This window comes from Molothrus aeneus, chromosome 1 (assembly GCF_037042795.1).
Source record: "Molothrus aeneus isolate 106 chromosome 1, BPBGC_Maene_1.0, whole genome shotgun sequence".
Classification (NCBI taxonomy): domain Eukaryota; kingdom Metazoa; phylum Chordata; class Aves; order Passeriformes; family Icteridae; genus Molothrus; species Molothrus aeneus.
In genome coordinates this window covers 91,926,022-91,952,711 of record NC_089646.1, presented here as the reverse complement: position 1 = coordinate 91,952,711, position 26,690 = coordinate 91,926,022, and the positions used below count along the sequence as shown (strand labels likewise).

Below are 26,690 nucleotides of genomic sequence, written 5' to 3'. Positions count from 1 at the left end.
AAAAGGTATTTGATGTATTAGTGAAAATTGTGGGTTTTGTTAGCCTTAAGGCAGTATAACTTTTGAACTTCAGACTCCAAACAAGCAGTCCCAGAACACTTTATGAGTGTTAGGCTTTTGATGGGAGGAGGAGGTTGATGGCTTTTATTTTTTTCATGAGAGCTGACACAGTCTGGGACATGCTATGCATGTGAACTTCACGGCTTTCCTCAGTAAACCGAATTGTGTTAGAAATCTTGTTTTGCTTATTTGTTTCTTTTCTTAGAGACATTAAATCCTTGTGTATAAAATTGTTATGGAAGAGAAAGTGTTGGACTTTTTCTGTGGGGGACTGAGGTCTTGCCTGTTTTCCTTATGCATTTCAGAGTGCAAATGAATTTTGTCACCATTAATCTCCCATTAGAAACTCCTTTAATATCATAGACATTATGTGTGAACTACATAATGTGTAATGTCTCTTTATGTGTATTTTTTACTTCAGTGAAGAGATCATTCACAGGATACATAACCTGTCTGAAGGATTTTATGAATGATCCCAGAAGAGAAGAGCCTCTAATTGGTATGGTTTTTTGTTCTATAAATTGTATGCCTTTGAATTTGTTTTCTTTTGAAATAAAAGGTGGGATTTTAGTTTTGAAATAAAAGGTGGGATTTTAGTTACTGTTTCATTTTCTGTAAATGTATTTAATAACTTGCCTATCTCATACCATTTTAAATTTAGTTTAATGCACTGGGTATTATAAAGGCCTCCTTAACTGTTAACTTGTTCCTGAAGGAGCCATTTAAGTAAAGAGGCTTTTTCCGGATCTCAGAATGGTTGAGATTGGGAGGGGCCTATGCTGATCTTAACCCCTGCTCAAGTCCTAGAGGAGGTTGTCTGGGACCATGTCAAATGGCTTTTGAAAATCTCCTGGGCTAAAAACTACAATCTCTCAGGGAAATCTGTTCCAGTGCTCAGTCACCTGCACAGTCAGAGTGTGTTTCCTGATCTTCAGACAGTATCTCCGCTTCAGTTGTGCTGTTGCCCCTTGTCCTGGCACTGGGCACCACTGAAAACAGCTCCCTCTTTGCACCTTCATCTCAAGTATTTATACACAGTGATGAGATTTCCTCTTGAGGCTGAACAGTTCCAGCTTTCCCAGTCTTTTCTCATAGGAGAGATGCTCTAGTACCATTGTAATTTTCATGGCTCTTCATATGCCCATGTCTCATGTACTGTGCAATCCAGAACTTGACACAGCATTCCAGGAATGGCTCTATTGGTGCTGAGAGGAGTCTGCTGTGAGCACTCCTCCTTGTGCAGCCCAGGATACTGTCAGCCTTTGCTGGCTCATCTTCAGCTTGCTGTCCACTAGGCCCTTTCCTGCCAGTGTTCTTCCTGGCTAGCCAGCCCCCAGCATGCCCTGGTGCTTGTTCTTCTCTGGATGCAGGACTTGGCACTTGCCCTTGTTGATCTGCCTGAGCTTCCTGTCAGCCCAGCTCCAGTCACTCAGGGTCCCTCTGGATGGCAGCACAACCCTCTGGTGTATCTGCATCCCTCCCAGTTATGTGTCATCATCAGCCTTGCTGAGGTTGTGCTCTGCATCATTATCCAGATCATTAATGAGGGTTTTGAGCAGGACTGGACCCAGTACTGACCCCTGGGGTGCACTGCTACCTTCTGGCCTCCAACTGGACTTCATGCTGCTGGTGACCTGTCATTAGTCATGGTTCTTTGTGGCTTTCCATTTGGTGGGATATACAGATATTTCTACTTTGTAAGATATTTTTCCTCACTGTCCTTGGCTGTACTGGAAGTAGTGAGATTAATTATAATGCTTTCTTTCTAACTGCTAAGTTAGAAACCCTTAGGAGAGTAGCAAGGCTGACTGTCAGTGGCCTTAGTGTTCCAAGTGTGTCATGGTGGCCTAGAGAAATAGGTTCTCTGATGAAGGCCTAAGTAGCAAATTTCCTAGTATTAGCAAAAAATGTCTCTGTTTAGTGCATTGTCTCCACCTAATAAATTACTAGGCTTTTTAACATTAATACTTTACTATAAGCATTCATAATAGAAAACACTTCGGTTGCAAGAACAGTTTCAGTTCATTTGGTGATAATTTATTTTCAGAGTTAAGATTTAGCAGTATGATAATATAGCAGGTTTGAGATGGAGTTGAATTTCTTCATAGCAGCCTGTATGTTTTGGATTTGTGCCTGAAGCAGTTTTGATGACACCCCAGTGGTTTTTCCTGTTGCTGAGCAGTGCACCTGCATCAAGACTGTTTTGTTATTCTGGGCTCTCACCCTTGAATAAGGTTGGGCTGGGCAAGAGACTGGGAGGTGGCACATCCAGGGCAGTTGACCCAAACTGGCACAAAGGATATTCTGTACCATGAAATGTTATGCTCAGTAATCACAGTTGAGGTAAAGAAAGAAGAAAGGGGGGAAGCAGGGTTTAACTTCCAAGGTGGCTGTTCAGAGGCTGTGGGTGGGTATTGGTCTGCCTGTGGGGCAGTGAGCGATGGGTTTTTGCATGTTAGTTGGTTTTCGGGTTTTTTTACCCCTCTTTCCTTAACTTATTAAACTGTCTTTAAGTCCATGAGTTTTGTTGCTTTTGTTCTTCCCGTGTTCTCCCCACCCTGCTCAGGGGTGTGGATGTATGAGTGAGTGGAGTGAGCAAGTGGCTATGTGGTTCTTGGCTGCTGGCTGGGATCAACCCATCAAAATACAGAGTACTGGAAAGTATGACATAAGGGAACAGCTGCAGGATTTTCCTATTTGTTTTAAACTGCTTTTAAATTTATTATGTTCAAGCTTTTCAGAATAAAACTTTTCATGCTAGGTAAGAAGCCTCAAACTTGAAGGTTTCTGAATACTTTAAAGGAATTGTCTCAGTAATTTCTAGGAAAAATGAAGAATATTCCCATTTTCATTCTTGTGATCCTTAAAAGTTTATGGAACATTTTCAGATTGTGAAAGATTCAGTTTTGTGAAGTGATTAATGTCTTTCCTACATCTGCTTTTACTCAGATACTGTCCAAATTATCTTTGAATAAGTATTTTAAATGCAGTTTTTAAATCTAGACGTTTGTAGGGCATTTCCTATTCTCATTCTCTTTCTTAGTTTCTTGAAAAAATATCCCAGACAGGAGTAAAGATGCATTAAATATTTTTGGTGGGCTTTGAAATCTGCCATAGATGGTGTATTTCCTTTCAGAATAAGATATTGGAAAGAGATAAATTTAGCTGATTGGGTAATAAGTCCACAGAAGTGTTGAAGTGATCCTGAAGGAGTGTCAAATTCTGAAAATGGAATAATTTCACATATTAATTTTGAATTTGATGAGCAGCATTGTAAAGAATACATTTGTTTCAGTAGTCTATAGTAAAATAGAAATATTTGTAACTCTTGCTTTTACAGGTTTAGAACATGTGGTTGAAGTCAGATTTGAAGGAAGAAGAGAGCCACGTTACGAGTGCAGGCTGTGTGGGTGTAATTCAGAGGTGGCACCTATGATAGAACATCTTAGTGGGTATAAACACAGGAGAGAATACATTGTGAGTAATTTTGATGCATTTTGATCAAAATTTCTTTACGATACTCCCCTTATTTTTTTTTCTAAATAATTAGATTATTTGAAGTTTAAACCCCCATATAATAAACTGCCAGTATAGTTGACTCTCTCTGGGTCAGGCCAACATGAAGAGCTCTGATGATATGGGCTGTTGAGGCAGTGCAGTCCAGGGCTGCCTGTCTGTTTCAGCTCCAAAGTCTGTTCCTAAGTGTTTAGATTGTTTTCAGGATCAGGTTCCAAAAACAATAGGATTCTTTTTTATTCCCCAGCATGTCCATAGCATTGCTGGATTTGGTACAGAGGGTGTTTCCTCCTGGTAGCAAGCTTTACATGGTATCCAGTTTTTGTTTTGAAGACTACTTTAGTAACTTTAAAATTTGAGTAGATATGTTGCAGAGAAGATATTAGTTCATAATATTCAAATCAATGTTTTCCAGTCTTTTCGAAGCCTGTCCAGAAGGTGAAATGTGTAAAATTTTTTATACTGTGATATATTTTGATATTAACCTTTTCAAGCTGGTTTTGTTTACAGTCTAAAGAATTTCCAGATAAAATAAGGAAAAAACCAAAAGATACAAAAGAATGCAAAGTCTCGTTTTTCAGGCGAATAGCAGGAGAGCTGGAGAAGAGTGAAGGATTAAAAATGTATAAGGTAATTGGAAGTAAATGTAAAATTTCTCTTCATGTGTCTTTTATCAGTGCGTTTATGTTTAATAGAGTAAATTTTAAAAGTACTGCAGGCAAAGCCTCTTAAATTTTCTGTGTTTTTCTAGGAAGTGTAATAGTGAGTTGAACTAAGGCTTACCTTTAGGTTGCCCTGAAAGATCCAGGGAAAAGAACAGTAGTATTGAAATGAATCTGAAAAAAGCCAAAGCTTTATATTTTTAAGGTTTTAGATGTTTTAAATTGAAAATTGTTCAGTCTGAATTCAGTGATTCAGAAATTTTATTACTTTAACTTCAATAAGTTTTAATTTTTTTTTTAAATTTTGCAACTTAAATTTTTTCAAATGTAAGCAATTTTTTTCTCAAATTTCATTTATATTTACAGAAGTCTATATCTGTGTGTGAGGAATTTAATTCAATTTAATTATGTTGGCATAAAGAAAAGTACTTGTTCCTTTCCTAAAGGCAGTTGCAGTAGATACTGTTGTTATGAAATTTTAGTCAGAAAGTCTAATATGAACCTTTTTATATTTTTAGATGGAAGGTTACACAAGACCAGCTACCTCATGTAAGTGTGTGAATTTCTTGAATATAGCAGATTTGATGTAATTGATATTTGGCCTAATTTGACTTACTAGTTGAACTCGAAGGGTTTGACTGATGTAAAACATTCAACTTGTAACATCACAAAATGTTTTCAGAGATTTTTCTGGTTTTTGTGATTTTGAAGTGATGAAAGAAGGAAATTGCCAGACTTCCAGTCTTCCTTAGATTTTTTTAACTTCTTGGTTCCGGAAGTATTTATGATAACTGCAGTAATTTGCTCATCAAGGAAAGTAAAAAAGTATGGAAAAGTGGTACTTGATGGCTTTCTCTGAATAAGCTGCTAAAGTCTCCTCCACCTCATTTACATCATCAGAAGACTTATGCTAAATCACTGGTGAAAGTGGAAATTACCATTCTTTAGCAAATCCATTGGAACAAGTGATGGAAACCAAACCCACAAACATAAACCCAGCATCTTCCCTCATACAGTATGGCTGAGTTACATCTTTTGTTACTGTAGGTGTGCTATAGATCCTTAATGATGCCAGTCTGGAGGAATACCTCCTTGCTACCTTTTGACTCTAGTGTTAATATCAGAAGGAAGGTGGGTTTGATTGAAGTGGGTGAAGGTTTCAAAGATCTACAGAATTGGTCAGCATGAGTCCCGCTGTAGGAGCCTACCACAGCAGTACTTTTTTTTTTCTTCTTTTTATTGATCATTGGTGGCTTCTGTGGCTTGTACTTTTGAATGTTGGTCTGCAAAACAAGGTGGCAGAAATATTTTCAATTTCTGTGTCTCTTGCGAAGAAGAAGGAATGTCAGCCAGTAATTAGCTGAGTAATTCTCAGTTCAGAGTCAACTGACATCAGTCAAGTCAGCAGACTTCTGTAGAAGTGGAAGACATGGTCAAATATCAATCTGGAACATCAAAAAGAGTGATTCCACACAGATCATACCCTGCCCAACAGGATATGAAACTCTGAAAAAATGAACAAGAGGGAAGTTACCTGTAAAAGCATTGTGCCTTTCAATATAAAGGTTTGTTCTGGTCAGGTGATAAGGTCAATATCAAGTGAAGTCCAAAAAAAAAAACCCTCTGGTTCTTTAGAAGGAAATCGTGGTTACTGGGTTAGCAGCAGTAAGTAACTTTAGACTAGATCATGTTGGCAAATGTCAAAACTCTTTTCTGACAGTAAGGATGACTTTGGGCATATAATTAAGAAAGGCTGCTAGTACACTGGTATGAGTGATGAAATGGACATTAACAGCTCCATCAGCATGTGTTAACTGTGTTAATGGGAACTGGTTAGCATGGCAACACGAGGCTTTTGGCTTTGTCTTGTAGGGCCAAAGGTGTCACTTGTGCAGAGAATTATTACATGTCCTGTTGCTTATCCTGGAACACAATGCTTAAGAAGTGAGAAGTTATGTACCCTGCAGTAGGTGGTTCTCTGAAGCATAGTAACTGTTTTAGACTGCCTTGTTTTGCTGAGCTTTCCCTCCCTCCCTCCTTCCTCATGCTTATACACTGATAGAGATTAGATGATCACACATTCCAACCCCTATAACTTCTTGTTAGAAACTTAGCTATTGTATGTACAGCTTTTAGGTTCACTGGTATTTACTTGGAAAAAACCCACATGCAGACCTTGTAACTATTTTTCATGGAGGAGACAGGCCCACCTCAGTTTATTCCATACAGCCTTCTTGTGTGGGGTTCAGCTGCCTGAGCACAGGTGCTGTAGGGTACCCTGCAGAGCCTTTAGGGCACAGGTCTCCCACAGACTTTTCAGCAAGGATGCCTGCTGGTTTCTAAGATGGGTGTGTGTGCCATTTGCTGCTGAATCCTGCCCTTTACAGAAACCACAGCCACTTCACAGCCAGTAACTGTTCTGTTTGTATAATGCTTCTGTTGCAGAAATACAGTGCAAGCCTTGTGATGTTGCTAATAATTCTTTTTTATTTTCTAGCCCCATTGAAGAAGAAATCAAGGTGAGAGTACTACCTGCACAGGAGAATCAAAACAGAATTTTTTAATCTGTTTTTCTGTAGCAAACATCATGACATATGGGAAAATATTTTATATTGTCTTTCCACTGTACTTACTCCTCTTCTGTAAATTGTTCCTTTTTGTCTGTGACGAAATAGCAGCTATGGCTTTTGAAATACTGCACTCAAAAAGTAATTGCAATTAAAATTTCAAGCTGCTTCCATTCTATGTGGGATATCATTGGCTGAGTAAGTTTTATAAACAGCTGTTTATATAGGAAGAAAAAGTCCAACTCACCATTATTTTAGTCATGTCCTTTAGCTGATTTGTGAAGAAGGTCATCTGCACTACTGGTCTCTTTGAGAGTCAGTCAGAATAAGGACCTTTACAGCATATATAAAACACTGTTATTCCTTAGAGAAAGATATCCAGTATTGCTAAGTGATAAAAATTTGGAAACTGAAATATTTTGAGTAAACTTAGTGTTTTAGTAATTTTTAGAATGCATCTTAATACTGTAATTTTTTTTCTTTTAAGGTGGGAAGATGATTATAAGCAAGAGGTATGTAGAGGCAGTAACTCCACACAGGGGTTCACATACCCACAAGTTCTCATTTTGTAGCAGTTTCTTTATGCTTGTTTTGGTTTTTTTTTTTTTTTTTTTTTTTCTGGAAAATGCTTATTCTTTGGCTTCATTTTGTATTTTATTAATATTCTTGCAGAAGCAATTGACCAGAGTTTTGTGTTCATCACAGCAGAGGGGAAGAGAATACAGTACATTCACCTTAGCTCTCATAAATCCTGTCCAGAGCCACTGTCTCCAGGCCAGGTCTCCCAGCCTGTGCTGCAATCTCCCCTTCCCTGTTTTGTCCCTCTTCAAGTCAAGACTATTCTATACTGAAAGTTTGGTTTAAATCTTAAGATACATCTAAAGATTTACAATCCCTTTTTCTAACTCAAAGGTGAAATTCAAAATGATCACTGACGTGTCTGTCCTGATTAGCTCTGGAGACAAACACTGAGAAGTGCCTTGTTTTTATCTTAGTGGCAGAGTTGGTTGTGTGGGCCTCAGGCTGGTCAGGTACTATACTAAATGCAGTGAGCACTTGACTTTTTTAACATGATTTTGCTCCTGAGTGAGGAAAGGCTGGGAAAGATAGCTCCTGTAGATGTGTGGCTTAGATGTGAAATGTGTTCTTCCTGGTATTGGAAGGAAAGCAGTCGTGTTTGTGTAGCTGCTACCAAACTGATACTGAAGATCTAAGGTTACATGTTTATGGCTCTGACCTAAAATTATCTTTTCTTTGTGTTGACTTTTGTTGTTGGATAAAAGATTAAAATATCTTGTTCTGTACAAGATGATGTAACAACTGCTGTAAAATTCAGTCTTCTAAATTTTTTCCCCCTGTTTTTCAATCCTACAGAACGATCCTGTTCGGAAACAGAAAGCTCTGGAGTTCTTGGTATGCATGTAAAATAATTGTGATGAGCCTTGGGATGTTTCAGCAGTACCATGCAGTGATTATTGTTTGAAAGGGCCTCTGATTACTGATCAAACTCACTTGACTGCAACATTAATTTCTATTTTAGTGGACTCTGCCCTCAAAAGTTAGTGCAGCTGTAGCTTAGCTCAGAGCAATTGGCTGGATTAAATGTGAGCTCTCAGCCTGTTCTGTGGATGACTCTCCCCTTTGCTGAGGAGCCACCCTGACAAGCAGTGTTAATTAGCAGCACTGATAGTGCTCAGGTGCTGCTGGCTGGCCAGATCTAATGGGATTGTTGATAATGCTGAGCAAGAGGAGCCAGTCTGGTCTGGCTGCCAGAGAGAGCACAGCTGCTGGTCTTGGAGTGATTTGGGAAGTTTTATCAGTTCTGTTGCTGTTGACAGTGACATAGTAAGCCTCATTTTGTCTTTTGGGTTTATGAAAATATCTGACTTTTACTCTGGGAAAGTAATGTTCTGTGCCTAAGGCAATTGGAAAGTTTCATTTGAGTTCGAATTGTGTTTTACACACCAAAATCAGAAGTAGAATGTTTTGAAATGAGTGCTTTATGTCTTCCACACTGTGGTTACTTGGTTACTTCAGAAAGAGAGAGAAAAAGCAAGTCTTAAGGGATAATCAGTAAGCTACAAAAAAACTTGGTAGTTAATTGACTTTTATGTACAGGAATCACAGTTATTCCTTACAAAAGATTGCCTATATTCTTTTAACTTACTGTAATCACTTATAAATTCATTTACTTAGTAATCAGCCTGAAGCTTATTTTTTATTCAATTTTCTACACAGATAATATAAATTTAGGACTTGTGCCATTCTCTGTCTGCAACAAATTTTTTATGAACTTGACAGTACAGGAGTGGCACAGAAATCCAAGTTTATGTTTTACCTTTTTTCAGGCCATAATTATGCTCCCAATTTTATTTTTGGATATTTTTCTATACATTTATCATATATGCCATATGTTAACCAATAGTATAAATTTGGTTATACAAAAATCAAAGTATAACTTTGATCTGTTTGTGTATTTGACCCTTTGGCATCCTAATGACCGATTTTAACCATGTTTTTCGACAGGAGACTTTTCACATCACCTCAGACTCAGAAGCAACACTTGTTGTTCGCATTACACAGGAACTCATGGAGGCTTTGAAGGCCTTTTGTGAAAAGAAAGCAGCAGTAAGTAACTTAATCTTGTCCAGAATTGTTTTACTATTGGGAGGAAAGGAGTAGTTAAACTCACTGTATTAGCACCCTGCATGGTCAAAACCTCCAGTTAAATGTACTTCAATTTTCTTCTTTTACAATTTTTAAGTAACAAAGATATTAATTACATAGCACATTTCTCTTAGTATTCCATCATCATGTATCTGTTTTGGCTTTTTTTGTGTGTGTGTTCTATTCTGGGCACCATTTTGTTTCTCAATGACAGGTTGTCATCCTTTTTGTGGTGGTCCCTTGCTTGTTAGCTTTTGTTCTAAGATCATTGAGGCTTTAAGTGCCACCCAAATGTGCCACTTTTTTCTTTTGTGGTCCTGTGGGTTGGCCTGTCTTTCTCATAACTTGTAGCTTTGCTCTCAGTTGGGAGTTTTAATCTGTTAAGATTAAGGAAGGCAAGATGTTCTTGACTATCTGTTGGTCCTTACAAGCCTCCATAGCTTCTTTGCAAAGAGGTTAACTACCTATGGAAAAAGGAATCTGAAGAAGGACCAGAATCTATGAAGAAATGATTAATCACTCTGGCAGCTACTGGTTCACAAAATTCAGGATTTATTTTTTTCTGAAAGCTGTTTCAGACTGTTTTCTCAATTGTATATTCCATGTCAGGTGAACTGCAGTAACTATCTCTGTGCAAATGCTGCCACCAGCACCAGTTAAATGTTGTTTCTGTTGCTTAATCTCTCAGCTGGGCCTTCCATTCTGCATTCCCCAGATGGAGGCAGGATTTGCATATGCAGCAGTTTTATATTTTAGCCAGGTGATGATAAGAGAGATGAGGCAATAAATTTGAAACAAGAGACATTGTCTTCACCAGAGACCTCCTTTTGTTCTCCAGGAAAGTATCTCTTCAAATAACACTGGAAAATAGTGGTGCAATGTGGTAACAACACACCCCTCACATGGACTTTGCTATCACTTAAAATTGTACTTTGCTAACTTTCTATGGGAAATTTGTTGCATTTTAGAATTTGTAAAGTTCTTAAATTCTTGCATTTGCAAACAGATGTTCTGACCTTTTGCTTTACCTAGGATAATTACACCAACAGTTTAGGCCCACTGGTGCCAGTACCTCAAGATGAATTTCCAGAAAGGCAAAGCATCCCAGAACACTATGGGCCAGATGTAGAATACAAAGGTAATTTTTTTCTACTAGTTTGTTTACTCTGGAGCCTGCACAGATTGTGAAAATTTACTTTTATGGCCAGCCAGTGTACTTCTTAGCTGGTGTACTGCATGTCTGTGCCCTCTGAGTCAGTTCAGGATATAATTTTCTGGAGCTTTAATGACTTAACTGTCTGAAAACATCCCTATCTCACTGAACAGTGTTATTGCAGTTAAGGTTATGGAAATTCAAGCAGTAACCCTTCCTGATCTATTTACTATTAGAATTTTTGGGTAAAAAAATGCAAAACTCAGTTAAGACATAAAGGCAGGAAATGGGAGAAGAACAGAAGTACACATCATAAAATCTCATAGTAGTTGTGTTTGCAGCTGGTATTTTAATATTTTTGCTAACTTCAAGTACCCTTTATTTATTCAGGAAGTTCTGACTGGAATCAAGGTTTTTTGTCTCAGTATGAAGAGTGTTCTGAAGATGCTTCTTTTGCTCCTGCTCACCCCAACAGTTACCAAGCAGATGATGGATCATCCTCCTGTCATCTGACACCTGACAACTTTGCAAGTGTGTCTCTGCTCGGGGACTCTCCTGCTGTTGAGCCTGATATTCCTGCCAGTGGTGTCAGCCAATGGCTGAGACAGCTCAGAAACTCTGCGCCCTCCATGAATTTGGTGCCTGGGGCCTCTTCATACCAGAGCAGCCCAGTGAAGGAGTACTCAGCAGAATACATGTCCAGTGATGTGCAAGGAAATGAGCTCTGTGATAACAGACTCTCATTTGGCAGGGAAAATACAAAATGGAGCAATCAACAAGTGTGTACCAAAGCAAGGCATATAAGTGACCAAGAATTATCCTATCCCAATTATTCTGCCTCATATCCTTCATCTGGAAGATACTTTACAAATTATGCTTCACAAAACTATTCCTCTTACAAGAACTATGAATCTGTGAATACTTGTACATCTTCTGCAATTTCTACTGTTTCAGGAAGAGGTGGATCCAGGTGGCATCAGGACACTAGGTGGAATGAGTGGAATGAGGACTATAGGTGGAACAAGGATTCTAGCTGGAAGCAGGAATCTAGGTGTCAAGAATTCAGGTATCAGAAATCAGGCTACCAGAGAGACTGGAGTTCACATCAGGACTTATTTTCTGGCAGTGGTTTGTACCAAGATCACCAGCAGTTCAGAAGCTCAGAAGAGATGTTTGATGAAGCTGATGTTGGTCTTGCTCCCAGCACTGTGAACAAACTCCTAGGGAAGGATGTACCTACAATGACCAGGATGCTCAAACAGTTGGCTCCATATCACCCAGCACTTCAAAGTAAGATGGTGATTAGTTTCCATCATGTGAAATAAGTTACTGTAACATAAGCAGGAGGTTGCAGAGATAGGGTGAGCTGTTCAGGGGAGTTGAGCTCATTTTGCTCACATCTGTATCAGCTGAAGAAAGGCATTGTTGCTTCTCTGAGGGCACTGTGCCTCTTGGCAACTAGATGGAGCAATGAGTGGGAGGAGGTTTTGATAGTGCAAAAATTTCCTGAATTGAAAGGTTTGTCCTAGGTCATCTTTCTAACTAGCAGTTTGTATCGTGAGTTGTACTGGTAGAGTTGCAATGATGGGAGGGGACTGTACTGGCATAAAGAAAAAAATACTGGAATGCATGCAGAACCAAGCCTGGATGGCATTATAACAGATAATCCAAATGAGTCAAAACTCATTGGATAACAAGAGAAATGTTATCAAAGAGCTGGTTCATTAAGTGTCAATTTCTTTTTTCCAGTTACTGTAGAAATAGTCATTAATGTTGAGAATAGTGATCTACTATTCCAAATGAGAGTTTCTCCTTTGGAAGTAGATTATGAGAGGGACTTAAAGAGAAGTGGGCATATGCTACTGCATAGCTGTCATTGGGCATGAGTTTGGACAAATGCAAACTATGCTTCTGGTACTAGAATTAGTTAATTAATTAGGTAGCTACTTAATGGTAAAACTTTCATATTCACATTGCTGTGCTGTATTATGGAAATATTATGAGATAAAAGTAACTCTAAATGTCTTTATTGCCCTTTTCCAGAAGTAAATATTCAGACATTCGTCAATGTGCTAATAGAAGCTAGAGAGAAAGATTAAGGAGCAACAGCTGAACTGGAAACAGATGAAGAGACTTGAGAATCTCCATCACTTGGCTTTCAGGAAAGAGACTACATTTAACTGTGTTTGACTGGCTTGGGAGAGGTAAAGGGAGGTAGGGTTTAAGTTTTTAACATGTGAAATATAGCTGGAACATGAACTTGCACATAATGGGTGAACATACTATTTTGTTTAGGCTTTTTGTAATGTATTTGTTATATCTTAGTATATTTCAGAAAAAAAAGATCTTTTGTTATTTTTTGAAAATATGTTAAAATTACTCTGTCAGCAAAAAGCTAATAATCCTTTTAATACCCTTCTCAATTCAGAAGAGAAAGAAAGGTTTTATGCTACCTACTTAGGAAGAATATTAATTGAAAATCCAGGTTTACTTTTCTTCACACAAATGTAAGGCCATTTCCATTAATTTGAGGCTTTATAATTAGCATATTTTTATAAAATGATACACTACATTTCTGTTTAGACAAAGAAAGGAGAATGTCACAGCATAGGTATTCTCTCTATGTTAATGTGATGCTATATGAGGAAAATGTAACCTCTACTAGAGGACTGGTATGTAACAGTTTGCAGACTAAGAAATGGTGTGAAATATATGCAAATTTTTAAATCGTGTTGTTCAAAATGAAATAATTATGAATTATCCTAAAAACTCATTTGGTGGATGGACCCATGCTAAAATAAAAATTCTTGATTCTTTCTACTGGCAAAAGCATATTAAGAAATAGTAGAACCCATAAGCCAATCAGATAAAATAACATGAAAAAATAAACAAACTGTGGTACTAACTGAGTAGTACTTACCAGTTCATGAGGTGTATCAGAGCCACATGCTCATGAATGCCTGGCTTTAGATATCTGCTCTATGTAATTAAAACCAGCTTACATGGAGCTGAAGACAAGAAGTAAAGTGAGACAGTTTACTCCTGAGTGTCTGTTTTCCTTTTCACTGCTGCATTGTGGACTATCATTTTTCTTCTCACTCATGCTGGAACTGTGTCTCTGTGCATTAAATACTTGTGCTGAAGCAGGGTTAGTTGGTCTTCATGAGCTGTCATAAAACATTTTGGATCTTGTTATGTAAATTTTAATAAAAACTCAACTCCAAATAATTTATTATTGAGCATGTAAACTCAATTCTCTAGTTTTCCTTCTGTCATTACTGCGTTTCTGCATCTGAAAATATCCACTTTCCTTTTTCTTCCTATTCACTGTGTTTCATTCCTGTTCACTGCTCATACTTACTGAAGTGTTGGAGTGGTTTTCCTTTTCACTGCTCCTACTTACTGAAGTGTTGGAGTGGTTTATAACATCACACACCTCATAAGTTGTGCCATACACTTCCATGGACTGAATTACATACTGAACCTTCTTGCTTAAAAGGGAAAATTGTTTTTTCTACCACAGATGTCTGCCAGAGTTTTGGTTTACAAGTCTATAGGATTGATTAGTTATTATATCTACATTCAAAAATTACCAGAAGTTATTTACACAGATGTTACTAGCATAGTTTTTTTCCTCACAGAAGGTGTAGTGCAAGTAAAATTCTGAAACTGTAGAAAAAAATGTTGCTAGGAAATATTACTGCTGCAACTCTGTCAATTCAAGTTGTGACCTTTTCATTGAGGTTGTTGCAGAGAACTCTTTTCCCCATTTCTCACTCCCTTTTGGATTTTACTGCCATCACTGTATATCCCAGTGGCTCATCCCAGTGGCTCGATGAACTCCACCCAAATTAGATGCTCTTTCCACCTACAGGTTCTGTAGTTTTTCCTTCTGGGCAGCATTTATTGTCCTTCCTTTGTTGTTGTGCAGAGTCCTGCATTGGGGAAACAGTTCTTGCACTTGGAAATGGAGTTGGAGCAGTAAGACAGCATTGATTTACTGAAGCTTTCCTGAACTGTAGAGTGCTGAGTACTTCTTACTTCCAAGAAAACCCATTACCATATCTTGCTCCTATGTAGTATAGAATGGGAGCAGAACTCTGTCTAGACTCCAATCCTTCTTTAAGAAACCACCTCACAATGTAGCTCCTGCCAGCCTGCAGAGCAGCACCAGAAGCCTGGCACCCATCAGCACCACTGCAGCTACATCACAGGCCTTGGCATGGAGGCAGTAGTTCTCAGAATGCACCCGAGCCCTTGGAGCAAATTTCCAGTTTCCCTGAAATGCCAGTGACAAAAGCCCAGACTGGAACATGTCTTGGACTGGGGATAAATGGTCTACTTTTAGTCAGTTTCTTGGTCTGTGGTGTACCTGCTTTCATACCTTTAGAAGTGTGTTTCCCAGTGGGACAAGAGTTGTTCCCATCCAGAGCCACCTTGATGATTCTCTGCATCAGTGATGCTCCTTTAGGACGTGCTGGAGTCAGCTGTTCTGCACCAAAGGCAGTGAAATACAACAAGGCCAGCTGGACATGGAGACACCTTTCAGGACAGACAACTTGGGAAGTTTCTCAGATTGCAGTTTTTTAGTTTGTACCATGGACTTACTCCTCAAAACACTTCCCAGAATTACTAGATTTTATGTGGATGTATGATCCAGAGGGGCAGCTTCCTTAGTGGAAAGAAACAGGGGAGCTCTTTTGAGCCCAGAAATTCTCAAAAGAATTCTCTTCTGTTTTGTTTCTGGAGAGAGCATATATAGTTATTATCTCAGCATTCCAGGGAGGGAAGGTTCAAAGAGTAACTGGTGGAAGCCTTTTCCCTGATTTTCTTCAACATAAGTAACTTTCACAGCTGGTGGATGAGGTGGTTTCTGACACTGGTTGTTACTCCTGATCTCCCCCCTGACCCAAAACCAATTCCTTACCTTTTGGGTGAGGACACCCAGAGTGCTTTGGGGGATCTCCTTGTTTCAGTGTGCTGATGCTTTGGGGGCCATGGGTTTTCCCCCACATACCAGAAGAGTGTTCAGTGTTGCTGAGCTGTCACTAAGGCTCTGCGTGTCACTTGACAAATAGTAGCAGCTTCTTTACATGAGAAATGTTTTGTAACAGTTGCACAGTGGCCACTTTGCTGCCTTCACCCTGACATCAGACACTAGTCTGGGTGAGACACAGACTCAGAATCATCTGAGTTGGAAAGAGTCCACAAGGATCACTAAGTCCAGCTGTTCAGTGAATGGACCATTGGCCCATACAGAGACTGACCATGTGACCTGGGTGTCATTTGTACCATTCTGTGACCATCTGAGCCAATCTCAGGGTCACCTGGAAGTAACACTGTAACTCTCGTTGTCTTTGTTTCCTCCAAGAGTTACTGTAAGAGATGGTGTGTGACAGTCATTACTTGTCTTGCTCATCTGGCTTGAGTTTTTCCACTCTCTCTCATTAGATGTAAATGGTGAGATGTAGGGTAAAGTTACAAGAATGTCTGACTGTCAGTTCAAAGCCACTTCAAATAAGTGCTTCAGCACAAAAAGGAAGACTTCTGATGTCAAATGGAACAACTAAGCAAAAGGAGCATATTCAGAGTCACAGTTCATTTTTGTGGGAACTTTTCAAGGGAGATGCAGTGTGACCTTTTTCACAGGGGAGAAGAAGTTGTACTTGAAGCCATCCCAAGGATACCCTGAAAGAAGGAGGCAGCTAGAAAATAAAATAAAAAAGGCCATCCAAGTGGAGAGATCCCTGAATCATAGAAAATGAGAATACAGAAATAAAATCACCATCCCCTTAAAGCTGTACAAAAGTGAAACAGACTAAAAGTTGACCTGGTATTTTTACTTAATTTTAAATTCTGTATTTAAAAATTAATACATTAAACTCTTATAAAAGTAAGGCACATGCAAAACATGTTGTGCAACTTCTGGCTTTCAACTGATATAAACTAACAAGCATGATTTTAATTTGGCATTTCTAAAGAGTCATTTTTCCCATGCAGGATATGTGTAAGAGGTAAGGATATGTGTAAGAGCTCAACATTGTACTGGTTAAATCTAGATTCTGTGCTTTCTGTACTACAGTAAGCAGAGATGGTCATATCATACAATAATACAAAATAAAACCAACTTAAGTACAGATTCTGACGATGATTACCAACATACAAAATTTAAGAATGTGATGTTACATCCATTATAATACATAAATAATCTTATTCAGTAGAGGATGATTTGGCAACTCCAGTCTATGTAATGCCAGTGTGCAATTCCTGGTTATCCATGTCATACGATGCTGAAGACCATGGAAAGGTACTGCTCATAGGACACCTGAATCCAGCCATCCTGGTCAGTGTCGTATCGGCGAAACACATCAGTCAGCCTCTGAGGAGGAGAGAAAAAATAATAGACATTTTTGTTCTAGGGGAAGCTTCAGACTGCTACACACTCCCCTTGCCACCTGGGCTTTATGAACCCTTTCTGTTCATCCCCCCTGTAGCCATTTTACAATCTTACATATAAAGACAGCTCACTGCAATAATAATGCAATACCTAAGGCTACCTTCTATATAGACCAGACAGCTTTTTATAACTGACTTTAAAGCAGGGGGGAAAACAATGCAATGTTTGAGTCATCTGGAAACAGAATCCAATGCATACCTTGCACATATCTCTCCTTCTAGGCAAATATGCTTCATGTGCCATTGCCATCTGAGGTGTCTCTGTGTAGCCCCAGAGATACCAGGCAGTACAGAAAAGGACCAGAACAACTGCCAGCATGGTTTCATTAACAACAGCTGAGTGATTATTCCATTTAAAGCCCTTTTTAGCAGAGTTCAAGTCTACAACTAACCATAATTGCCTTGTATTGCAAATGAATGCAAAGGTGACTGATGTGTCTAAGTAACAGAGATGCGACTTTTACAGGGAACTGCTTTCCTCCCATGTTCTTTCTCTTTCTCTCACTCTCTGTGTCACTGAAAGATTGGAAGGGTTTTTGTGCATTTTGACCATTACCCTTGCAAGACCAGCTCTGAAGTCTGTATTAAACTAACAGACAGTGTCAAACATTGATACTATTTTACACTTTTTTGTACCTCACATATTGTATCAAATTTACTTGAGACATAAAGGAATTACTGAAGAAGACCAATACACAAAGATGTTTCTAGCACTTAGCATATACTTAGTTCAAACGGCTCACTATAAATAAAATAGCAAGTTCTGATCCACTGTTAAAATGAGAACCAGAAAAGCTTAAGAAAAGGGGTTTTTTTTTTTTTAATTGACATCAAAGTACATCTCCTTTCTTACCTGTAGAACAACACAGCACTGAATAAAATCATCAAAAGCAACTTGTCCTTTTCCTTGTCTGTCAAATTTCCGAATAAGGATATCATAGAACTGATCAGACAGTCGGTAACCTTGGAAAAAGAGAAATACTTTAGAAGGTTTCAATTACTGCAGTCCTTCTATAAAAAGAACAAGGTTGTTTAGCAGGCATGTGTAACAAAACCAGAAAACAGTAAGGAGTTACAATGACTATTTTTTGGTAAATATCTCTGTAAACTAAGATGCATGCAATAAAACCCATGCTCAATAATAGTTATATACAGAGTCACAGTAACTATAATTACAGATTAAGGTGACTGTTTGATTGAGGGAATGGTTCAGGGCTGCAGTTCAAGTCTTTACAGATGAAGTGACTGGAATGCAAGTTCCTTAGCCATCAGAATGCTCTCACAGCACGGACAGCTGGCCTTGTTTTAAAAAGTGGCAAGTTCTATCAAGTACCCTGTTAGTTCAGACTTAGCCTGATACACTGGTAACCCTTTCAGAGCTTGTCACAGAGGAGACTGGAACTGGATGTGTCAGGACATGTGTGGAATGTCTTCCTTTTTCTCTATTTAAGAAAAGATCTTTAAAAAACATGTGCCTCTGGCATGGACATCGTTAAAAGGGACCTTATACCTAAAAGGAAAGCTGCCCTTCACCTGCCTCATTTTTAGTCACGTTTGTCAGAGCACTACAGCTCTATGACATAACCCAGTCATAAAAACTGTAATCACTAATGAATTACCAAAACCTGTTAGTGCTTGCTTTAGTTCATTTTTGTCAATCATTCCAGAATTGTCTCTGTCATACGTTCGAAAGACATTCTGCCAGTCTGTGATGTATTTCCAGACTCCTGTGAATTCATTGAAGTTCACACCCCCTTTGTTTTCTCTGTCAAACATGCCTGAAATAAAAAGTAAGAAACACATATAAAACTTTAGTCATACAACTCCTCAGCAAGATCTGAGTAGATATCAAGAGTGTAGATATCAAGAGTGCTCTGTGGAAGGTACTGAAGAGAGAAAAGAAACTGCTAAAATGCAAGTGGTAATTTGGAAAGTCCTGCCAAGAAAAAACAAGCAGTCACCCACTGAAGGAAAAAACAATCAAGTGAGAAAAAAAAACCAGAATAAATCACAGAATGTTTATTTTTCCGAGGTTTTAATTTTCAGTTCAAAAATACTGAGGGCTTGACTGATCATCCAGTAATAAATCAAAATGGGCAGAGGGGTGGACTGTTCTTTTCTAAGGACACATTAAAAAGTCTTACATAATTTCCAAGAGTGCTGGGATATTCATCTGCATTTGATTTACTCATACTGTTATCTTTACATGTCACCCAGCAATGGAACTCAGACTGCTGCTGAACACTTATTGAGAACAAAGCAAAAAATGTAGTCCTTGGATTTATGAACTGTGTGATAGAAAATATTTGATTTATTGTGCTTGAATCTTCATCCTTCTGTTCTACCACCATCACCTTCCACATTATTGGCAATTAGTTTAGACACTAACAGAATTCAAACATTGTAAAGCTTCTGTTTGGTATTTTTGGAGTAAAACATAGGCTTAAATTCAAGATAGGAAAAACTACTTCCCAAGACAACTTACATAATGTCTTTTTAGAAAATTTAAGATAACAATCTCCTCATGCATAAATTACATTTATTATCTAATCAATTATGCAGTAACATTTTCTCAGGCTACTTTGACAAGTGCACATGTGTGTATGCAAAGGGCATTCTCTATTAATCAAAAGGGAAAATAATTTAACTTACTATTGCTGGGCATTCTGAGGGGAAAAAAAAACAGTGTAGCAATTGAGAGCATTCTCAATCAATCAGCTGAACAGATCACAAAACATTATCTTAGGACTATGTCACATCACACAACTACACTCACCAAGAATTGACCTGACTGTTGCTGGATTAAATGGAGTCCACGTGCCTGAAATAGAAAGAATTACTTAGTTAAAAATTAAGAATTCATCAATGTTTAAAAAAAAATGCAAAAACCAACCAAACAAATCAGTTAAGAACAGTGAATTCAGAGCTATGTGACATGGAGCTGGCATAATAAAAATAAGGCTGATTGGAAATAAGAAAGTTTCACCATTCAGAGATGACTTCAGACCAGTGCTTCCCAAACACCACACAGAAACCAGCATTTTAAGGCTGTAACAAAAAAAATCGAACAAACCTTGGAAGATCTAAGGACTTTTTCATTCCAGGCTGTCAGGAGGTATTGGATAAAAATCAAGATCTGAACTGAAGTACCTCTTTTCTATGACAGGAGCAGAAGTGTTCTAAATGTAGCTCAATCAAGGCCTCATATCTGTTCCTCAGTAAAAACCCATCTGCTCATTTCCTTTCTCCAGGACTACTCCAGGGCATTTCATTTCTGACAGAAAGAGTTCCCAACATGGCATAACCATACATTGCAGCTTAGAGTAGTTCAGTACAAATCCCACCTCATCCACTGCTAAAACAATTAAGTGTTACTTTGAATTAGTATTTTTAGACCAAGAAATGTTGCTGCTTGAAAGGGCCTGAGCAGTAATTATCTGGAGAGGAGCTCTGTACTTCTCTGAGTATTTAGAGGCTTGTCATTATGAAACTGTTTTCACTTGGTGGAGAGCATTCCCAAGCGCTAGGAAGCATTACGCTTTAAACAAAGGAATCCCGTGCCTCATCTAGAATTTCACCATGGGTTCTCCAGAGACTGTGAAGGAACCAGGAGCACGAAGCAGCACACAATGAACTGTGGCTGCCTGCAGGAGCCCACAAAGGAGTCGGTGAGCCGAGGGCAGAGCAGAGGCGCTCCCAGGGCTGTGTCAGGTGACCGCAAATCCCGGCAGAAGGGCTGGGCTGGGATCCCTGGCATCCGGCACTTGGCTTTGCTGGGTCATGGCAGTGATGTAACTCACAGGGAGAGCCCTGCACTGTAGGCAGGTCCTTTTCTCTTTGCACATAAAGAGAAAAGGAAAAATGGCTCTGAAAATGTTGAAGCAGTATTTTAGACAGAGAATATGAGAACCTTTGAGCTGTGTGTTTCCTCAAAAAAAAAAAAAGAAATAATGGAATTAATAAGTTGCCAGGATTTAACACTGAACAGAATAAGAGGAAAAGTGAAAATACAGTCTGAAAGTTAACTTATTTCATCTTGAAACATTCAAATGATTCATAGAGCCTCCACAGAATGAAATCTGAGCAACTCCAGAGGTGAAGAACTGTACTGATTTCATACTATTCCAATAAACAGTGAAGACTGTCCCTGTCTCTCCTCTCCTGACTCTAGTGTTCACTTCCCACAGCGGCACAGAAGAAAACAAGAAGGAAGCAAAGGATTTTACTGTGCAAACAGTTAGACAAAATGATGATCAGCCCCTCCCACGTAAGCACACTGTTATCTGCATAAACTTCACAGGTTGAAAATGTCAAATTGTCAAAACCACACTGAACTTCAAATGTCAATGAGCACAATGCAGAATTTTTTAATGTTTTAGAAATAAACACATAACATTATTTTAGCCCATGTTAAATTACAGGACAGCCATGCACAAACAACCACTAGAGGATATATTTTGAAAATAATATAGTGAATTGTTAGTGACTTTGGTGTACAAGATCTAGAATCTCTTGGAATGCAGGAAGCTTACAGTTCTGTAAATATTTTGTCTAACACTTGGTAGGCATTCTTCATAACTGCAAAGCACTGAAACTTCTAATCTACACTGTAAATAAGGAAAGAAAAGAACTCAGATATTCATCACTGCCTATTACCCTTAAATTCAATCATATGAGGAGATATTTAAAATACATAAAATTAAAAGTGGCAGGTTCATATGAGAAAATATTTAACATATAAAAAATTTAAATCAGCAGGTAAAATTTGAAATGACAGTTTCTCACAGCTCTAAACAGCATTGTAATCTAAATTAAAATGGTGACTTAATTTAACTTAGTTTTTGCTAAAGATTTTATTCAAAATTTTAATTAGGATCAGTTCTGGCAGCCATAACACATTGCTTTTAATTTATCAGATACATCATTAAACAAATATTCTAGTATATCCAGTTTAGTTACAAGACTGCAGTTTTACTGAATAGGACCTTATAAATTAATAATTAATTTATTAAATTTATTCAAGTCAGGCAATCACTTACAAAAATGGGCCCTTCAGCCAGAGACAGTATGTGCTGCAGCTCACAACATCAGTTTAAGCCCTTCTCAGTCACAAAGCACAGGAGGGATAAAGGAATAAACTTTGGGAGAAGGGGAACTTGGTATGGACTCAAAGGTGGACAAACAGCCTGAATATGCCCTTTTTTCAGATTTCCAAACAGAAAAAAACCCCACAGAGTACAACCCTACCCACCCTGAGTGATGGGAGGAAAGTAAAAATAGGCTACTGGAAAAATGTTTCATTTTTTGTTTCCATGAGTTATTTCACAATACACTAGTTTCTTTGAGTATTACAAGGAAATGACTACTAGGAAGTTTTAATACTAGAGTGCATCTTTCTACTCTGTTAGGAAAAACCCTAAACATACTTTATTTCCTGTACCATACTGTATGAAAAATAAATTATGTGCAATGAAAAGGCTGGTTGTAAACAGCTTTGCCCAGGTTATACACTGGTTCTGGTTAAAAAAACAAAGGTTCAGTAGTGATGAGCAAGGAATCTATGAATCACTGGTTATGATTTCTAGGAAGCAGAGCTGGGAAAAAAGGGATGTGCACGCCCTCATTCCTCAGAATACAGACCAGTAATGGTTACAATAGATATTCAGTTTAGAACAAACAAACAAAAAACTCATAAGGATTGTTCATTTTTCCCTTACCAGCCTTTTGCTGTAGATTAAATAGTAATTAGTGAGTGGTAGGAACACTTCCCACCCCCTTCCATACAAAGAATCACAGCATCAAGTAACCACTCTCACAACAAATTTATCATGAAGTTTACAATGAACTACCTTACGGCTTATTGACAGACTTACCATTGGATAATGCCTGCTGAAGTTCATTATCACATATTATTCCACTCCTGTCTTTATCAACTCTGGGAAAAGAAAAACAAAACAAAACCAAACCAGGTAGTAAGCTTTAAATGGCTGAAATTAACAGGTTCCACTTACTGAAGACTTTGACATTCTGCTTCTTACTCACCAGATGAGATTATTATTTTCCTGAAAAGTCTCTGGAACATGATAAAAGCTCCAAAGAAAACTGCAAGACTTATGAGTGAAGAGACCCACAGAAACACTGACAATGAAATGGTTTGGGCATGCTCTCCACAAGGCAGTATTTTTATTTATTTCTGTTTAAGAGAACTGCAGAGCACACATGCTGGTTAAATCCACGAAATGCCTAATGCCACAGTAGTGAGCTATCTGTTTCACAAACTGGAGCAACAGGTTTGTCACCCAGCCTCTCACATGCTGGCAGTGGAGAGTAAGTCACTAATGTGACCAAAGCACTGAAAGACTCAAACCCCTGCAAAGGGGTTCAAAGAGGCAAAAGCACAGGCAGGCTCCAGCTTCCACTGAGCCTTCACAGTCCATTGTCTTAATGATTCAAGTTTGTGCTAAAATTAATGATTCAAGTAATTTCTGCCCAAATAAAGAATGATCATGACTTCTTTAGAAGGGTATCTGAAGGTGGTGGGGACTTCCTTCCATTTCATACAAGGATGTTCCCCTTGGAATGACAGTTTCATTTCCCCTCATTTACTACCCCAACCAGAGTCCCACTCAGCTGATCCCTATTCACAGACCCTGATCTTCTTTTCCTTTAGCTCTTGCTGTCTTTTTCAAAACACTTTCAGTTCATTCTATTGCTTCCTTCCCCATCTCTAAGAATTATGTAACCTGCATGCAAAACTAAAATTGCAAGCATAAATTGCAAAGATTTCAATTACAAATAGATATTCCCCTTTATAATCTGTTTCTCTTCTTAGTATTGTGAACATTTTTTACATTTAATGAGCAGTTACCAAGTCCTAAGCTGATATTTTCATGAAAATGCATTATCACCTACTTGTCTTGTTCCTGAGCATCATCAGTCAGCACATTCATTTTATAAATAAAATTATGCAAAATTAGAATGGGTTTTCCTCATGGACATCAGGATTCTACTCTGATTCCACCTGACATATGGGGATCACCTGTCACACAGGGATCATGATCTGGCCATGAGAGGCTGATACAGCCCTGTCATTCAGGACTGTAAGGTGCTCCTGCAAACATTCACAGGCCTCAGTTACTGCAGGAATCAGTAAACATCACCTGACCACTCACCCTCTTTTCACAGAATCAGAGAACCACAGAATGGTTTGGGTTGAAAGGCACCTAAAAGATCACCAAGTTCCAATCCCCTGGCTGTGGGCAGGGACGCCTACAGTTACACCAGATGGCTCAGAGCTCCATCCAGCCTGGCCTTAAACACTTCCAGGGAATGGGGCAGCCACAGCTTCTCTGGGCAACCAGTTCCAGTGCTTCACCACACCCACAGTGTAAAACCTCTTCCCACCATCCAATCTAAACCTACTCTCTTTTTCCCAGCTGCTCCTGAACAGATTACACAAAGATCCCAGGAGAGCTCCATCTGTCCGTGTGGTGCATGACCACACACACACACCCTTCAGTCAGTTTTCCATCCACTAAAGAATGCTTCCATTCATTCCACCTTTACTGAATTTCTTCAAGGGCCTTTTGATAGTGTTGGGAGTATTTTTGGAAAGCATACAGATTATATGAATTGCTACAATTCCAGCCATCATATCCCTATCCAATCCTTACTAAACACAGTCCAGGATTTATACAGCAGTCTGCCAGAAGAAATCTTTTCAACAAAAGCCATGCAACTCTCCCGACTAACTACATTATTTAAAATATTTTTACTGATTTTCCTGGTGCAGAAGCCAGATTGCTGATCTGTTTCTGGACCCTTTAAAAAGAGAAACAGCTTCTTGCATGCCTCTGCCGAGTCCTCAGAGGAAGTTGTTTTACAGCAGGCTGGGTAGGTAAGCTGCTGCATTCCTGAGTCACTCTGTAAATATCAGCCAGTTTTAGAAACTTAGTACTCTTTGTCTACTGCTTAACCTCTTCTTGCTGCTGCTTGTGTCAGAAGATCTGTCTTGACTCATCTCTCATAAAAATGGATCCAATGTCAGCACCTCCTGAGTTTCCTCAACAAGACATAGTTGGGAAATCTCCTTTGGCTTCCTTACTAATAGGATCTTGCCAGTGTGTTAGTTTAGCACAAGCTTGCTAACTCCCTTGCAGGTCCCCCTGTTCCAGGAGAATTCAAGAGAATACTTCACAGAATCCTTTGGCTTGGAAAAGACCTCTGAGATCATCAAGTCCAACCTATGACCCAACACCACCGTGTCAACTAGCCCATGGCACTGAGTGCCACGTCCTGCCTTTCCTCAAACACCTCCAGGGACGGTGACTCCACCACCTCCCTGGGCAGCCCGTTCCAATGTCCAACCACCCTTGCTGAGAAGAAATTCTTCCCGATATCCAACATAAACGTCCCCTGGTGCAGCTATGTCTTGTCATTGGTAGCTTTAAAGTCTCCCATTACCATTTATCCGATTCCTTTTTACAAGCCTTCCCTGTGCTGCTACGCTGATCCTCCACACCTAACTATCCTTCCTGCAACCTCAGGTTAAAAATTACTTCAGCGCTTTCAAGGTTACCGTCCCACCGATCCCCTTTACCCTCGTTATAAAACACAGCCACATTTACTCCTCCCCAGCCCTTTCCTACAGATCCTCCCACGGGGAATCCACCGCGATGTCCACAGCGCTGCCCCGGCAGCCAAACCCCGCGCTGGACGCGCCGGGCCGGTGCCCGGACTCCCGCACACCCGACCCGCTTCCGGCACCTCCCTCTGCCCGCTGCCTGCCGGGCCCGCTGCCCGCCGGGCGGGCGGTGGCGGCGGGGCTCACCTCTGGAAGACGCTCCACAGGAAGGAGGGGTCGGGCAGGGCGCCGGGGGCGCCGCCGCCGCCGTTGGGCCGCTGTTGGTACCCCGCCGCCATAGCCCCGCGCGCGCCCGCCCCGCGCGCCGCCGACACCGGCCGCCCCTGACGCAGCGCGCCCGTGACGTCACGGCGCGCCCTGCCCCGCCGCGCGGAGGGGAATCCCAAGCGGAGCCGGGTCCTGCGGCGCGGGGCGGGGACTCTGGCCCCTCCCGCCGGGAGGCACCGGGAGAGGGAGGCACCGGGAGAGGGAGGCATCGAGGCGGGGCTGCGGCACGACCTTAGCGCGGCGCGCGGGGATCCGCGCCCTGGGAGTGGCGGACCCACCCCGCCACGAGCCGCCGCCCTCCCTCACGAAGGTTCCGGCAAGGGCAGGAGCCGTCCCTGTGAGCGATCGCTCCCCACTGAGCGAAGCTGGCGTGTCCTGGAGGGGAAGGAGCATAAGTTTGACATCCAAGAGTTGCCTCTGCACCATCGCTGAGAGGAAGAAGGGATACAGAGGGAAACAAAAGCCCGCTGAACAGATTCCCTTACACAAAATGAGGATTAAAGCACACAGGGAAAGAATTTCAGGGAGAGGACGGAATTAGAGTGCAAGCCAAATTAGCATCACCTCACTAACTGAATTCTTTACTGAGGGCTGTACACAACCCTCTGAGAAACAGTCAAATTCCCCTCCCTGTACCTACAATTTCTAGGCAATTCTAGACTCCATGGGACCCAATGAGCTCCTGCACTAAAATCCCT

At 39.9% G+C, this 26,690-nt stretch overlaps 2 protein-coding genes across 4 annotated transcripts in view; one reads left to right on the top strand and one right to left on the bottom strand.

Moving 5' to 3' along the window:
* The window catches only part of LOC136563405 (uncharacterized), a 28,454-nt gene extending 14,597 nt beyond the window's left edge, over positions 1-13,857 (top strand). For both annotated transcript variants that reach the window (XM_066560769.1, XM_066560778.1), the window contains 11 exons: positions 482-559; positions 3,401-3,537; positions 4,087-4,206; positions 4,757-4,787; positions 6,736-6,757; positions 7,293-7,317; positions 8,180-8,218; positions 9,332-9,433; positions 10,505-10,610; positions 11,016-11,915; positions 12,669-13,857. In XM_066560769.1, coding sequence (XP_066416866.1) covers positions 482-559; positions 3,401-3,537; positions 4,087-4,206; positions 4,757-4,787; positions 6,736-6,757; positions 7,293-7,317; positions 8,180-8,218; positions 9,332-9,433; positions 10,505-10,610; positions 11,016-11,915; positions 12,669-12,724 — 1,616 coding nt within the window. In that variant the 3' untranslated portion in view covers positions 12,725-13,857. The remainder of the gene's footprint in view (positions 1-481; positions 560-3,400; positions 3,538-4,086; positions 4,207-4,756; positions 4,788-6,735; positions 6,758-7,292; positions 7,318-8,179; positions 8,219-9,331; positions 9,434-10,504; positions 10,611-11,015; positions 11,916-12,668) is intronic.
* A 2,587-nt stretch (positions 13,858-16,444) lies between these two features.
* On the bottom strand, positions 16,445-26,033 carry PDCD6 (programmed cell death 6). 2 transcript variants are annotated; one of them, XM_066560746.1, is made up of 6 exons: positions 25,912-26,033; positions 22,955-23,016; positions 19,858-19,902; positions 18,701-18,859; positions 17,935-18,044; positions 16,445-17,004 (listed from the first exon to the last, which is right to left on the bottom strand). In XM_066560746.1, exons 1-6 carry the CDS (start codon positions 26,001-26,003, stop codon positions 16,906-16,908), a joined length of 567 nt encoding a protein of 188 aa, XP_066416843.1. In that variant the 5' UTR covers positions 26,004-26,033; the 3' UTR covers positions 16,445-16,905. The 2 variants fall into 2 exon arrangements, with proteins under 2 accessions (XP_066416843.1, XP_066416853.1); XM_066560756.1 differs by having other exon boundaries at positions 18,707-18,859.
* Positions 26,034-26,690: the final 657 nt, after the last annotated feature.

Bases quoted from the DNA above. Each gene is read 5' to 3' on its own strand.
- PDCD6 (XM_066560746.1), bottom strand. From the start codon at position 26,003: ATGGCGGCGGGGTACCAACAGCGGCCCAACGGCGGCGGCGGCGCCCCC. The intron at 23,017-25,911 runs GTGAGCCCCGCC...TTCTTTTCCCAG, and splicing joins CTGTGGAGCGTCTTCCAGAG to AGTTGATAAAGACAGGAGTG. The intron at 18,860-19,857 runs GTGAGTGTAGTT...TTTTTATTTCAG, and splicing joins AACAGTCAGGTCAATTCTTG to GCATGTTTGACAGAGAAAAC.